Source organism: Varroa jacobsoni, unplaced genomic scaffold, assembly GCF_002532875.2.
Source record: "Varroa jacobsoni isolate VJ856 unplaced genomic scaffold, vjacob_1.0 scaffold_1034, whole genome shotgun sequence".
NCBI lineage: Eukaryota > Metazoa > Arthropoda > Arachnida > Mesostigmata > Varroidae > Varroa > Varroa jacobsoni.
In genome coordinates, this window is record NW_019213936.1 from 290,908 (window position 1) to 307,542 (window position 16,635).

The window sequence follows — 16,635 nt, forward strand, 5'->3', positions numbered from 1 at the left end:
GCGCGCAAACAAGTATCAAGGAGCCTTGAGGTAAAATTGTCTTCGGCAGTCGTGTCTGTTTGTTTGTTTGCTCAGTGCTCGGGAGGCGTGTTTTTGTTTTTCCAATAGCTTAACACAGCTATGTGCGTGTATTATATCAGCAGAGTTGGACCAACTCGAAATAATTATATGATGGGAAGTAGAAATTTCCGAATTTGCATTAAGGAGACGTTGTAGTGAAACTGAAACGCATCACTTTGGTACCTGAACAGAGGCTTCGGTTACAAACAGCGAGGGGAAGATCAGTGGAGACCACACTGAGTACAGGGTACTGGCAAAGCAACATGTCGTCGAGTGCCATATATATCCTAAAATTTTTAGTAGAACAGGTTCATGAGGAGACGATATCCATACGCATACCGCATCAGCCATTCATAGAGACAGCGATTCATAGGCGGCCTGCACAACGACTGTAACAAACGTTCTCCATGCTCCGCCTGACTTGGCATGATCCGTAAGCCTTGGCCGCCCATGAGTTGTATCGTTGCTCTACAATCGATCCTATTTACTGGATGCAGCGGCGTACGGCCTCAAAAAGGGCCGGCGAAGGTTCATAACAAACATTACTATAAACTATATAACGGGTGTCACGTGATTCCACTGCCCTGTGTGTCGCTACCATCGTTCTCGAAGTTGTTGTTGTTGTTGTTGTTGTTTCGCGTCTTTTTGATAGATGGCAATTGTGATACGAAAAACGGTCGCGTTAGACAACGTCGCAAAGCCACGAGTCAAACTATACAATATGTTACATACACAACTATTAATGTCACAGCCCAATTAAAATATTTACGCGGTTTAGTTCCTACTGTAACGGCTTCGTTAACGGTGAGGACGATCAGTTGAAAACGTATCAATCACAGAAAAGAGGCCTGCCATTCCTGTGTAAACACAAATCGGTCTCGACGGGTCCGCGTCTATGCGCCTGTCGAAACCTTCGTCGGATATAGAACTAAGCTAAGAGATAATAGACAGTGTACCGAGTGTCAATTGTAACATTTCTAATAATTATGCCCATACAACAGTAACAAGGGGATCATGTTTGATTTTACAGGGTAACAGTATCGTAGTCGCCGCCGTTCTCGTGTGATGTTTGCCGCAATATTACTATGTCGCGTTAACAGATCTCTGTGTATCATCTATACTTACTGTACCAACTGAGAATATTTCGTCAATATTCAGTGAGATTCACGCTGTTACCGGGCGATTTCCTGGCGTGCTGACATCGTGCTGACAGCGCCTACAACGAGAACTTCGTTACCGTCAAATGGCAATGGTAGAAGACACGCCGGAACAAGAAGGTAAGTAAAAACTTTGTATAAATAGGTAAAAACATAATTGATTCTTTCGTGCTTTTTCATATGGATCGTACGTTATCTATCAATTATGTGGAATAAGTATGGAATCAACTCCCGGACAGACGAAGAGTAAGTTACACATGCGGTTGTCACCATTGTCTGTTCTGTAATGAAAATAAATTTGGAAACGTTACAAAAAACGTGTTTACACCTTTTAAGAATAGCATTCTCCCAGTGAGCACAGGAATCTCCAAAACATAATCGCATGAGAGTTGCATCTAAAAAAACTAACGTGTCAAGTATCAACCTTTGCCATGTTATATTTTTTTTTCTTACATTGTAAAGTATACGAAATATTTTATGTTAAATTAAATTTTATGTGTTAAATTAACGGAACTAATAGTTTAGAAGTTCTAGGGTTCCTGAGTTCAGGCGCGTTCACTAGCATTACGCATAGAACAGTATCTGTTTTAAACATTTGACATGCTACTTCCGCCAACTTGTTCCGCCACATGACCTTTTAGGTCTCCACGGTCAGCGTCAAAATAGAATATGACGGTTAGTTCTGGAGACGAAAAGCATAGAGCAATCGCCATATTGTATCCTTTTTAGACAGCACCGTACCCTTTTAATAGTTCAGTTAACTCGGTGAACTTTTAAATCGACGCGCTCTTAGTGGCATTGAGTTTTTGCAGCGATCTCTTGCCATTAATCTACCTCCATGTAGACTTTTAATCAACGTAAGCTGGCTGAGTTGTAATGACTGCTCACACACATGGTGACACAACTGGTGGCAATCATTACCCTGTCTTCGTTGGGTGCATCGAGTATTCAGGCAGCACGCGTGAAAGCCACCGCTCAGATCTGTTACTGCACCGGCCCAAGTGCCCCGAGCATTGAACAACGTAGGTATCGAAGTGGGCATGCAGCGCTAATTCACACAAGGACACAAGTGCCAGCGTTCGCAACGGAACGTTATCGATGGCCGGACACGCTAACTTCCGCGCAGAAATCGAAAAAGGTCAAAAAAAGTTCCTGCACCATCCCAAAGCGGGAAGAACAGCATGGGGCTGTTAAGGCATAGATTTCTGTTATATTTACGTAGTTCTCTATCATAGTTCATCAGTAATTAAGCCTTGTCAGTTCTCTGGCTCGACCGTGTATCAGTCACGTGGATATCAAAGTGGTAACAAAAAAAGCATTGAAATCCATCATGATATATCATAACAGTTTTTTTTTGTGAAAGTCCGGTTATTTTTTTCTATTGGGCTTGTAGTAGAAAAATAGATTTCAAACAAGCCTCCATACAATCGATCGGAGCGTTCAATCCGTTATTTCAACATTCATAAATGATGTCTTTCCTTATTATTTGGAGACTTATTATTGTTATCTAAAGATGGAGCCGTAACTTTTTCCCACAAAGATCGATGACAAAAACCAATCGACTGTGATACGTTTATGAGGCCGCCTCATAAGGGCAGTTACGTTGCACTGCAACAGCTGGAACCATACATTTTTCATCTTTCATGATTTTTTTTTCGATATTTTCTATAGGACGATATCTATCGTTACGATTCACCAATTCGTGCACGGATCACATATATTGTGACGCACAAGGGCGTCTATAATACATAAAAAAAAAGAAGCATATAAAATTGGTCACAAAAATGAATAGGAAAAGTGCAATTAATAATGCTGTTGGCGTACATTGGTCGCTTGTCGTGGTTCCGCCACATACTTGTCGGAGCCCGTACTCCATGTAGTCGTAATACGCTAACTTATAAACTTTGAAACATCTGACGTGTATCTCTGAATTTCGTTTCACGCAATTCCGGACTCACAATTCGAAGTAATATTACTATATCTACTATTATTATATATTAATACAAGATTCTTTATTGTTTCAATACGCGTTTCATGTAATGATAATATACACGCATTATACGGAAGCTATTCATATTAGATCTATCAAAATCGTCTTTGTAACGAGCGCAGGCATCCATCTACGTAGTTTGTCTTCGTCGTCTGCCCTCAACTAGAAATACTCGACGAACCCCCAGCTCAGTCGAATGAAGCCATACACATGTACATATATTCAAGAATGTAGAGATCAAACCATTAATTTTTATGTTTCTCCCGACGATGCACCCCTGACAACGTTCCATACGTTTATTGACGCGCTGTGCACTTGACACACCATATTCGTTGCAAGCTCTATTAGCCTGTACAATCATAACTTCGTGCCAATCAGTCGTAAGCAAGAATCCATCTTTACGGAACCAGGCAGATCTCTCAGCCAGATGTTATTCCCTTTGGGTCCCAGCGGGTTGATGCCTCCGTTCTGTTCCGTAACTAAACAGTTCCATTGGAGTGGTTACCGGGTGACATCGTTTACGAGCGTATATCGCATACATACGCAGAGGAGAAGGTTCATATATTTCTATGCCAGTGATGGCCTATCAGAAGAAGACCTAATTTTGCATTTTCTATTTACAAGACGCTGCCGGCGTGTGAGCTGTAGCTAACTTGTTTTGTTTGGTTAGAAGCAAGGGTAAGCGTTCAAATAAACATTTACCGTTCGCATGATACTGGCTTGTTTAGTATAAGAAGTGCTTATAAACGAAAAATCACGATCTTGGATTGTTCCTTGCAGCAAGGAATAAGAACGCTTTGAATACGCCAAAAACGTTCCGTTCAACTATAATTTTTCTCACCAGGAAAAGTAATAGGTTTTTCAGTATTTGAACGTCGCTCTAGCCTGTGCCACTACGGCGACAATTTTCTAGATGTAGTTGAATGCAAGGTTAATAATTTAGCCCCACGGGCAATAGTCTGAACTTGATTTCCTGTAATTGGCAGTCGTATGTAAATAACGTACGTATTCTTCAATCCGCAGTTCAATTAATGCCCGACTACGAAAATGAAGATAGCGGTTTTTCGTCTAGACAGAGGGCAAACTGATGGCAATTGGTCCTATTTTCTATTATTGTCAACGCCTTCGTCCGTACTGGGATAGCTCAACTAAATGGCATCCACTTCATAATAGCCTTCATTATTCATACAGGTTATGTATTTTGCGTCGCAGATGTATAATACACATATGAATGTGCGACAAAAAACAAACCTATATATCATATAGATTAAAAACATCTTCGTCTTGTATTAATAAGAGCGCCCCAATGTGCATATTCTTGCTCAGTCGAATTTGTTTACCTATTCGTCCCTAGTATAGCTGTACTCCATTGAGATGCTACTCGATGAGGATAAAAGTATGTCACTGGACATCTTTATTCTGCTCTGCCAGATCCCTTTGCCCGTTCGCACTCTCTATGAACTCCGTTCAGTTTCGTCCGAACAGTTTCGTCCGGCGCATAAATGGCCAGTGGGCGTATGCCGGCTGGTCCGTATGCATCCTGGGTTTCAGATGTCTAACCGACTAGGTCTTCCCAGTTCGCCTCAGGCCCGATACCGCTGCCAGCATTCAAAAAACTATGTTCAAAACCATGGTGAAGCCAACCCAGTGAACTTGATACGACCAGCGACAAGAGAAAGACAAGACAGAGGCAGTAGTTAGCTTAATAGTGATAGCAGTTACCGTCGTAACAAAGCGGTTTGGCTAAATGAGCTTTAGAAGGCTGGCCCGGAAAGATTAAGTTTACTTAGTGGTAAACAAATACGTGTTCTCCTGATGATGGTCCAGCTGATGATAATCTGTAGGTGAGCATGACTGGTCATGGGGTGGGTTCCAGATATAACGACAAGGGGACCAATAGTAGAAGCAGCTACAGTTGCTAGCGGAACGAAACGACAAGTAAAGTGTACAGCTGAAAGAAGGAAAAAAGAAAGCGTCAGTTGCGCTACGATCGAATTGTGTGACCGGTCCGTGTGATTTTAGGATCACCAACGCCCAACTAATCCAGCTGAAGATGAAATGGTTTAATGAATTATTATATAGCATATTATTTATCATCACAGTAGTTGAACAGCGGCCCAACTGCTCACATCGACTACTAGATCGTAAGCTGCTTGGCAAAATAATTAGTTATCTCTGTTTGCGCTTGCGTTAATTTATACTTAGTACGGTCTCTTCTCATGTTAATTCTATGTTTCGTATCTCGTTATTTTATCGTATGACCAACAGGCGTAACTTTTTTTTTGTTTTCGACACTGTAGCCTTCACTCGTCTATTTTTATAGGCCTGTCTAATTATTGGAAGCGTGTCCTTTTTCGTGACTGTTACTTACCTCAGTCATTTTTTTTCTTAGTTTGTGACGACAGCCGTAAAAGAGTCGTGTATATTTTATCTCAAACAGTTTGGAGTTTAACGCGACGGAAATTTAAGACATGACAGGTTCTTGTATTCCTGCAATAAAGCAAAAAAAACCGTCGCCATATTAGAGCTTAACAAACTTATATGAGCATAAAAGATCCACATGTTAAGCCTGGTTAGCTTTCGATGTTCTAATGAATGTCTCGTTCTTTAGCAGTCGACACTCTTCCGCGTAGCCGGATAAGTTGTTTCGAATAAAAATCCTTCAACAGCGACTCCTATAGGCGTAGACTGGGAAGTGAGGAATTTGATTCTTCCGTCCAAATACACTGACTGCACGCCCCCTACACGATAGATATATATATATCGTGTAGGGGGCGAGCTATATATATATATATATATATATATATATATATATATATATATATCACTGCCGTTAGCAGCATCATTTTTGATAGAGAATTTTAAATTTATCCCGCCTCCTTCATTGGCACACCGTTAGAAGTTAGCTTCAGTCATTTCATACGTTTGCATTGGGAGTTGTCTTCCAGCTCGTCACCGCGCGCCGATGCTAATAGTTGACTTAGTCAGTGTCAACATGTTCAGTCAATTCGGGGAAAAAATTAAAGAAAGCAGAAGGACGAAATAATGAGAAAAAACAAAAAGAAGAAGCAAACGTGAATTTCGATACAAAACACAAACAGAATGGTTTCACATAAATTGTGCCAAAAATAAGAGCATGATAATAAAGGGAGTATTCAGAAAACGATGTCGTATCTTGAATTAAACAGAATAGCGTGTGGGTGGTGAAGTGAATATCGGTGACGTCATTGTTCAAGCCGTGTCATCCGAATTAGAAGATCAAGTAAAGATATCGTCATAAACAGCTTACCATTCACGATCAAGCCTAACTAGACTCGAGAAGCATTCCCTTTCAACACTTCTATGTTTGGGATTATTTTTGGTACAAACTCGACTGTATTCTCATTGAACCTATGGACGTTCAGCCTGCCATTGTTTTCCATTGTGGAACTACGTTTAGCTAACACCTATCGATGGGTACCTTGCGCCAGAGCTTTTTAGCCTACCATATGTGAAGGCGCGCAGCCTTAGGCCAAGCAATGAGTCTAGATCGGCTTTTTGATCAATCGCGTTCTTTCTTTCACTCTCTCTGTCAATCTAATCTATCTGTATTTGCTTTTGCCACTCCTGTCCGCCAAAAAGCGACAATAGAACGAAAAGTGGCACGATTAGGAGTACCATCTAGATCATTAGGACAAAGCAAGAACATTCAGCTTTTCAGAAATTCTGGAAACGCCAGCAGTACGATGTTAAAAAGAGTAATCGTCAGTGGTCCCGTATTTTGCCAACGGGGGACCCCTGGTAGAAAGCAGCAGGCTAAATTCGGCATCACAACAGACATCATTTTCTTAGCACGTGCCTCTGGGTCCGTATTTGGTCTACGACATTTGTAGCTTGTCACATTTCGTAAACCACCAGCGGTCGCCATAATTCGAATGGATGAAGCTGCTTCTGGCTGACTGGACAATTTTTTCCCCGAGAGTCGCTTGAAGGGCGAAACGGACGACCGACTATAACTGTAATAGAGTACAACCTTCAAATGGTTGAGTACATAAATGGACTCTATTTATAAAAAATGTCATCGCACGTCGCGTTGCACAGCGTATTGTAAAAAAATCAAGCGAACGATTTTACATAGCTAAATTGATTGTTTCTTAGCAACATTCACTTGAAGCGCTGACTAGTAGCCCTAAATACTATGGCACTTTTGCTTATCTATCGATTGGCATCCTGCTGGCCCACTGGTTTCTATATTAACCTACCATACATTTAAGCAGTACAACTGAAAAACTAATGTAAAGCATCTTTCCTGCAGTCTGCTAGGCAATACTGTAGACGGATGAATCCTTCTAGTACGAAAAGAAGCGTGTCAACGCAACAATGCTTGTTAGGTTCAGCTTTCCTTTGAAGTGTGTTTTATTCTGACTACGCTACGTCCCGGAAACTGCAGCCCAGTAACTGGCACCACTGGCCTGGCTGTAAAAAAAGATTCTTTGGCTCAGCCTACCATCTGTTTCTTTCATTTTCTTCCAGTAGCCCAAAGGAGAGCTGCTAGTCAAAATCTATCGACCCGCTCCGAACGAAAGACGCCGCCCCTACGATGCATACAGAAGACCGTGCCTTCCTGCCATCTCGGACTACTCTTTCTCTTTGCCATTTTTGCCGTAGTGTTCTCGTACATTTTGTCGTAAATGTTGTGTGATCGGAGACACAGCCCTTAACAATGTCCGCGGCATAGGACGCGGAGTTGTGTGTCGTGCAGTATGTCCTGTGTTTGCCTTTGCTTTCTGTGGCATCATGTAGAAGGATCTGGTTAGATGTCGGAGTATGATATGGATGACTAAGCCCGACGAACCGAAGCGGATGACGCTGAAAATCTTTGCCATGAAGAAGGGCTAGGGGCGCAGAAATAGAGTCTGAATAATTGCACTCGTAGACGCGCGATGATTACCACGCAAATGAAATATGCGTGGTAAAGAAACTCTTGTGATGCGATGAAGTATTGCCAGATGACGAAAAAGGATATATCGTTATATACTGCTGCTTTTACAATAGTGCATGTATATATAAGTTGACGAAACTTGGCAAGTTCTTCTCATCGAAAGGAGGAAAAAAATTACCTCTATCCAATAGCACTACCGACGACCCTACGATTAATTTCATCTACTAATTCTGGTCTCAATAGGCGAGTTGCATTTTAACGGTAGTTTTCCTTTCGGTCTATTTTAAACCAGAATATTATCTTGATTTGTAAAGAAAAACACAGTAACGAGCTTAGTTGTATCGAGCTGAGCGTGGCTAATTTCGTGGTGCGATTAAATAGGGACGTTCTGTGCTACGGCCATCGAAAAGAGCGCTTTGTAACTTAGCCGATTAATAGCCGCCGAACCACGAGGCAGCAGCTCCCTGCTTATAATAGAATTGCCCTAGATCCAAGGTGCTCAAGATAATGGTGTTTAGTTAATCGTAGTATCTGGGAAGAGGTGCGCCACAGCATAATAAACATACGGAGGTCTAATAGATGTATGAAGGCTCGTTTCAGTAATCACCAGAGTTTATTTGGGGATCGAATAGGATCTAACCCAAAAAATTGAACCAAGATACAATACTTCAGTATACTAAACATGTCTTTATTAACTTGCCGTTCGGTATAAGTTGCAACTCAATTTTAACCAGAAAACTTGGTCCTTATCGGCGATGACGCCGTGGGATAATGGAGCGGACTCAATTAGTAATGACTTCATAGAAACAAAGCACATATTACAGACTACCTCCTACAGCAGTTGTAGGAGGACTTCTAGGCCACGAACCGTTCTCTACTATACACAACCTTTCAATAGTACAATAGGGAATACGCTTATGGCAGCCGAATAAAAAACGGTTTTACGAAAACGGATTTTAAGGTAGTTTTAATAGGAGTCACGAAATGCCCTCAGGCATTATATTATTTACTGGGATTTAACTATAATACAATAGAAAGTAAACATGACGACGTTCTGATCATGTTATAGTCGTGCCGTGACAAAAGGAAAACTTCGCCGTTATCGCATGATATAATACTAGCGTATTATCACTTATAGCCAATATACATACGAGATTTGTGCGAAATAGCCCCAAACAGTTAAGTAAAGTTGCTTCTTTGCCACTCGAAGAATTTCACTGCGAAGTAACAACATTCATCCTGAACGATCATAATACGCAAAAACTATAGAATTGTCCTGCTGCTGGATGCAGCGATTACCGTTACTACAATGCTTTTCGGTGATAATCGGACTGATACGGCGTGATGATTGTTCCTGACGAGACATATACCCTGCCTGAGAGGGAAGAAAAGTGCCACAGCCGCCACTGATTGGAAATGCTAAACGCCTGTTTATCTCATCGTAGCTTATACTATAGTGACGATAAAGGCTAGCTTTGTCAAGTTAGCGAGTAACTTGATTGGCTGCTCTTGTTTCTGCTGTTAAATTTATCCTTTTTTCTGAGGCCACACATGCTACAGTTTGACCGGTCGGGTACGGCGGATGCCGTCGCCAACCTGTTCGGCCACTGTTTCGCTCCTAAGCATCCGTATATTTGATTAGTCGTACGCGGCCCACATTCAAATTTCCCGGGGTTAGCTGTTCCAGATGATGGCGGGCGTGTGCAAAATGTCTCGAATTGACAGGAGTTTTCTGAGCTGAAGCTACGACAATCAATAGCAGGCTGTGGCCTACAGTAGAAACTAACAAACCAGTGCTCAGCAGTCATAGCAGTCTAAAAAGGGCTATAAACAGTGGGTCTGAGCTGACTTGCGAGCGTGACACGCAGGTACCCTTTGTGTCTTAGGGTATGGCATCTTTAGAAAGTTACAAGTCAAACAAAATAGACAAGTCGTTCAGTATCTGTGAAGTGGAAAAAAGCTAAATGTCTGATTAAATTGGATGATAGTCATTTATGCTCCACTACGACCCGATTTTCCTAAGTTCATGTCTATGTGTGCTAACTGAATGGGTAACGACCTTAGAGTATCAATTTCTTAGTGAATTTTCTTACTGAGTTTGTGCTCACTCATGTGACTTTATTGATGTATAGAGGAAACGTTAATGTGCGTCTCATTAGTAGAAAATCTTTGTTTCTGGTCACTTAAGTTGCACTCGTAAAATCTCAATATGATCGAACAATGAAATATGATTTACTAGAATGCAGAACGGCTCTAGCAGTCACTAACCATTTATGACTGTGTATAATGAAGCCAAGGCACAACTAAGCAGTCCACATGAACGGTAGTTGCGTGATGAACATGACCAGCAAATCGTATTCATTGAAAGTTTCACATGTGCTTAAGTAGCAGGAGATAGAAAAGAACACAACAGCTATAACAACTTATTTTTTTTATAGAAGGGTTGGATAGTACAGCTTACGTACGACCAGCACACCCTAGAGCGTAATATCTGTCTCATGTGGGCCTAACCACGACAGTTGAAGCTATTTACAACAGAATCACTTGTTGCTAATTTTCATTTTTTGAAGATTCAGTCTGAAGGTTCAACCTAGGTCCTTATTCTTTTCAAGGTACCTCTACAAAAGCAATGGGTATTAGGGTCATTGAAATGGTTATGCTGTCTTATGTCAGAATATTTTGTAGTATACTAGTAGTATAATATTATGGCAATATAGAAGTGCTATTTAGGTGCATTTATTAGAAACGCATATTATATAAAACAGATCCGCTCCTAGTTGCAGTAATTTGCTACTGTGGCAGATATAGATTGAAAACGTTTCGACGGCCATGAAACTTGTGCCTCATGCTGGTTATATGAATGTGTTATTGTCATTAGACGAGAACCTGTTACTAGCAAAAATTCTAGCAAAATTAGAATTCCGAAAAGTGTCATAGAGTAACGGAAAAAATCTTTTGAAATGCATTCATTCAACACATTCACACCACGTCGAACGGAGCCTTACACAAACCTAAAGGAACGCCTTTGTCCTAGTGGTGTCTCGCTTCAACTGTTATCTAGTGTTATTTGTTAAAAATAACAGCGTTGAGTAACGTTTAGTTCACGACGGGAGTATCATTATTATCGTTTACGTATATCATCGCATAATAATGGACGTACCTGCAGAGCGCCCCTTTGTGCGAATTTCTCTTATTATATTTTGCCCAGTGATAGCGATACATCAGCCTTGAGCCATGGACGCGTAATGACCTTTTGTCCTACTCCGTATCTGGTTGTGGTTGCTGGTAATATTATTATATACATTCTTCTTATTGATGTCTACTACAGCTATCTTGACGATTGCGGTGGAATTGGACACCGACTGGCGGTAGTCGACTGGACCGTCGCGCTGACGCGGACAAGCCAGAAAATTTCGAAGAACGCGTACTAATGACAGGAGTCATTGCACTCACCTTTCCTTGATTGGCCTACGTTGCATCGAAATGCTGTTCTCGGCGCTGCTGCCGATGCCCATAGTTACTGAGCAGAAGCGGGATATAATCGTAGTATCGTATAGACAAACGTTGTTGTGAGGCGAACAGGAACGTTACTGCCTCAATGGATCAGCGGAAATGAGTCCGCAAGATAGAAGCCTAAATAGAACGCTGGCTAACTAGATGTATAATTGGTGCTGAAAAACACTTTCATAGATAATGACTTACCGAGATTGTTTAGACCAACCTTTGATCATAATGGCGAACCAAGAAAGATTGTGCGGAAAAATTTATTATGCATATTGTAATATTTTGACTGTTCTTAAGCCGACGCTGATATTTATATAGACACAGTTTGATATAAACACCCGAAAATGAACGAACTGACGGTTCGAACGGTGCCCGAATATCTATTTTATCTAAAACAAATCCAAAATTATACTTTCTCGTAGGACCTTACAGAGACCTATCGGCTGGAAGGTGATATTAGCGTATCCTAAAAGGAACTTTTATATTTGGCGTTTAATGTTGGACTAGATGTTGCTCAGTACATCTTGATTTACATAACCTTAAAAAAAATCAAAAATAGTCTCTGTTCTATCACATGGTTAAGTGCGATTGAGTCGATTGCGCGAAAATCAATTTTTAGCAGAAACCTAGCCTGCTTGGCAAGTAGACCTAATAATGTCTTCAGCTTCTGCAACCTGTCTTTAATCTCCAGGTCTCAAAGGTTTAAAATAAATAGGTTTATTTCTGCATCCGTACTCTTGAACATAGCTAGAAAAAGAACCCAGTTTGTAGAAAAATATCAGTAGAAAAAGAAAATGTAAGTTCTTAAGATACGAATAACATTTTAAGACGGGTTTGTTTTTATCGGAGCTATCACCACTTGGAGTCAATGTGCCTTTTGTTTGGGGGGCAATGGAGGTTGGTGTTAGGTTACGAGCAAGGAAGGCAAGAATCTAAATACTTATCTAATATATTTTGTAATATATAATATTATAAAATATAAATAGATAATTGTATATAAAAACTGAATACTATATCTCGAATCTCGTTGAGTCTAGCCATTTACTAACCTAGTAGCTGCTAGTAGTCATATCTCTGGCTCTATAATATTTGTCGTTTACACGAGCATCTGTTGCGAATCATCTTTTTGGATAAAAGTCCATAAATGTAATTTTCGGGCCACTTGTATTAAGCATTCACATTATAGTCCTATAGGTTTCTTACCTACTTATCTAAACAATATCCATTGACTACGAGAATGATATAGTTGGTTCCGAATCGTTTTAGAGTTGTTCACTAGGCAACTGAAAACAACACAGTTCCCTGCCCTGTAGGACGAGTATCGCCTATCAGCCTTCGTTTTCTAAGCTAGTAGGCTCGACAGGGGCCTTTGACAGTCATTTAGAAATACAATCATTAGGCGAGCTGCATCAGAAATCCGATAAAAATCACCGTATCGGGAAGCGTCATCTTTATACTCGTCTAATGTCTAAATTCGTGTGCTTGTCAAAGAGGTGTAATGTTCTGTAAACCGATAAATGTAGAAACCAGAATTCAGCTATCATAGGACGACGTCATTGATTTAGGTACGAATTTCATCATGTCAGAATCGAAAAGCAAACAACAATTTCTGCCAGTAACGATAAACAGTATATACAAAAAGAGATGGCAAATTCCATCGTTGAGGATACACTTGTCACTAGACGGTAGGTACGATGACGCATCGTCGTGGCAAGGTAATGCTTAAGTAGGTCTACTGACACGTTTTCTATATCCTACGAATGCACAACTATAAAGATGTATTGGCTTAAGCAGTCATTAAGGGTCATTCAATTGAACGACTAAATAGGCGCATTAAACCTAGAGGCAGACTAAACACATTTGGACAGACTCAGAATAGAAAAACTCTAACCGATACCTAATCGGCTTACGGGTACTCTATTTACGAATCAGTTACTTAAATAGAGTAGCAATATGTTATGGTTTCTCGTGTCTAGAACAAGACACAAAAACCCTCCAGTAACGTTGTGCCTTGCGCTCGTTCTATTATATCGTTATCGTCGTGCCATTATAAGTTAAGTCACTTCTTAGTTATTGTTTACGTCTATATGGTCATATTAATCTTTTTTCTAATTATTAACAAAAGGTCTAAGTGTATCTCGTATTTGGGTGAGAATCTTGGCTTTGAGGTGACTGCTTCACGTGCATGCTATGTAGTACTATAAGTATGTGAACGACAGCGAGAAGCGTGTCTGTTCATCAGCGGAAATAGCGGGCTGATGACAGTGAGAGACTCTGGCCACACAATAGAATGAAATTTATTGTTCAAGAAAGCCAGACGTTAGGCTTAGCGATACTTTATGAAGATAACCCTTGCTTGTTTTTCCAAACAAACAAGAGAACTACGTATGATATTAACGGTTTCCTGCCCCATACCAACTAACCTTATTGCGAACGCCACAGAATATCGGAAGCCTACGGCACGTCAGGCAGTACCCGTTACTTTTAGTCTATCAGCAATGGGGAAGATAGGAAAGAGCCGATGAGATCGCCGACTTGAGTATGCACCAATCGTAGCGACACTCTGATAAAATGAGGTCATCGGAGACGAAATAAAAGTGTATAGGTATTTGAGTGATAACCACGTTACTTCGGCTAATTTTTTAGCTGTGAAAGATAACCATCCTTATAATGGTGCAATGGTGTGCAGATAAGGTGCTTACCGATAAAATGTAGGAGTACCAAATTAAGCGATCCAGGTAAAGCTCAGTTTTTTCTGCGTTGAATATTGACTAAAAAATTTCTATACAACTTGAAATCTTCATGTTGTTTTTTTCCAACTATCTTGCGCTATATTTACGCTACGCTATTATTACGATGCGTTATATTTACGGCTGACTTGTAACAGCACTTGTACACCCGGGAACCAAGACCATTTCATCTGATGCCCTCAAGTTTAGCAGTTAGTACTGCACCATTCATGGGGACAGTATCAGGCAGCCTACTGAATGGTAACATTTTCTTTTTCGGTGTTTTGTCGTTGGGTAAGACTTAATGTGGCGTTGACTCGTGGGAAGACGTCACCCAACCCAATTAGGCTACACGACAATGAATGAGCGTTTGTACTGGCCTAGATCTTATTGGGCGTTCTCTCTTCTTTCTGAGATAATTAATTGGAGCACAATAAAAAATCTACCGTTTTTTTATTCTTCTGCCGTCATCGCTTCGCCTTCTCGGGCGATGAGTTTATTGAGCATCAGCAGATGCCCGGTTTGAATGTTTACAATATGCGCCTAACACATTAATAATAAATATATGACAATTTTTTTCATTGCCATCCAGCTTTTATAACCGGTTAGAAATCTAGGAGTCCTCTACTGGAGTAATAATGAATGTGGAAGGATCTAGAGCGAGAAATGTGGGTATATTTACTTCACCCCGAAAGTAATTATAATCCTAACTACTTTAACTTAAAGTGGCAAGCTCGTGATTCTAAACTGGAACAATTGATCATTATGTGAGCTTCGTTAGTCTTCGGAGTAGTTCGTCAGAGATGGATAGACTCTATTCAGGTTACGTGGAAATTCCGAGTTTGTTTTTGAGGTACGTGTCGTCGTACATTGTTTGTCCAGACACGGTCGGGTACGAGCAACATACTCGGTCCGAATCTGTACAGCAGTTCTGATTAAGCAGTTCTCTGCAGATCAACGTATCTCTTCCCAAGTTATATCTGAGGCTGTGTTTGCGCCCTATGACGCAGCAAGCAATAGATTCGCTGTAAATATTCACTCTCTCCGTCTTCCTTCTAAGTCAATTTTTCTAGCTTGGAAAAAGCTTTCCTTTGTCCAGATACGTTAATTTAACTATTTTTTAGAGTATTTTTCACACTTGAGCTACACATATTTGAAAAGACGCAATACATAACTGTAATTCAGTTCAACACTTGCATGAGTAGAGGCTTTGTTACACTAATCGGAATATGGGTTTGATTTCAATATATAAATTTGATTTTTTTTGGTTGCTCAGACTACCTCCGCGTAAGAGAATGAATAAACGGCCCATTGGGTAAATTTCTTCGACAAATGATGAGATTTTAATTATATTACAATAATACTGTTAACCGTATGTCACTATACTAACCCATGTCGTAATACTTTATGATGTACTAACAACATTCGTTTATTGTAGGTAATATTATCTGTAACTAATTTTGCAAGATATTACTTTGTATTCTAAGTGTTTGTACTTATTATAGTATGTACCGTATATATTAATTCCTCAGGTAAATTTTTACGAAAAGCGTGACCACTCCGCGTTGATTTTTCAGATGGGCACATTGCCACAAGCTTTTTGCGCATAGATTCAAATTCGTAGTGGACTGGTCTCGTTTTATAGAGTAGATTCTATGTAAAATACTTGTTTGTGTCATAATATATTAGAATCCTACACTTTGTCCACTTTTGCAAACCTATGGCCAAATGGATCTTGTTTGATGGTAGATGTTTTCAAATAATTAACTTGCTCAAAGAGTACAGAGAAGATACATCGAATGCAGCAAAAACGTTAAGTTACATTCTGTAGTCATATAATGTCAACTTCTTTCGATATACTAGAAATACAATGTCAAGACAAAGTGTTCCTTCGTTGGCAACCTCCAGTCATAGGCTGAAATACTGCATCGATCGGTTTATATCTCTTTGCGCTAAAACGCACGGGATCTTTTGGTTAAATTTTATTTGAAATAAAATAGAGTCGTATATTATTTCAGTGAAAACAACACAATTTGGGCCAAAAAACCTTGCCGAACGTTTAGTAAGCTTTATTAAAAAAAAAAAAATGAAGTTCACATTTTTTACTTCCTTCTCGTTAGCGCTGGTCGTGGACTTGACGTTCCAGCTTCCTTTTTTCAAGGACACGCGAACGGTTGGTCGCTTTGCAGAGTGAGAGTGATTTGAGCGTGAAAATATACATCACGCTATTGGCTTAGTCATCGAAATAGAAGCAGTCTTTCTCGATTTTTGTCC

The 16,635-nt window shown here is 40.2% G+C and overlaps 1 protein-coding gene and 2 long non-coding RNA genes across 4 annotated transcripts in view; 2 read left to right on the forward strand and 1 right to left on the reverse strand.

Annotated features, from left to right (window-relative positions):
• Window positions 1–1,263, reverse strand: part of LOC147752740 (uncharacterized) — an 8,806-nt gene extending 7,543 nt beyond the window's left edge. The window contains exon 1 of the long non-coding RNA XR_015313268.1: window positions 1,186–1,263. This is a non-coding gene — a long non-coding RNA (uncharacterized LOC147752740). The remainder of the gene's footprint in view (window positions 1–1,185) is intronic.
• Window positions 1,246–16,635, forward strand: part of LOC111265973 (uncharacterized) — a 25,142-nt gene continuing 9,752 nt past the window's right edge. For both annotated transcript variants that reach the window (XM_022843060.2, XM_022843061.2), the window contains exon 1: window positions 1,246–1,337. In XM_022843060.2, coding sequence (XP_022698795.1) covers window positions 1,304–1,337 — 34 coding nt within the window. In that variant the 5' untranslated portion in view covers window positions 1,246–1,303. The remainder of the gene's footprint in view (window positions 1,338–16,635) is intronic.
• LOC111265975 (uncharacterized) lies at window positions 9,830–14,819 on the forward strand. Its single transcript, XR_002683795.2, has 2 exons — window positions 9,830–10,015; window positions 11,457–14,819. It is a non-coding gene; the product is annotated as an uncharacterized LOC111265975 (long non-coding RNA).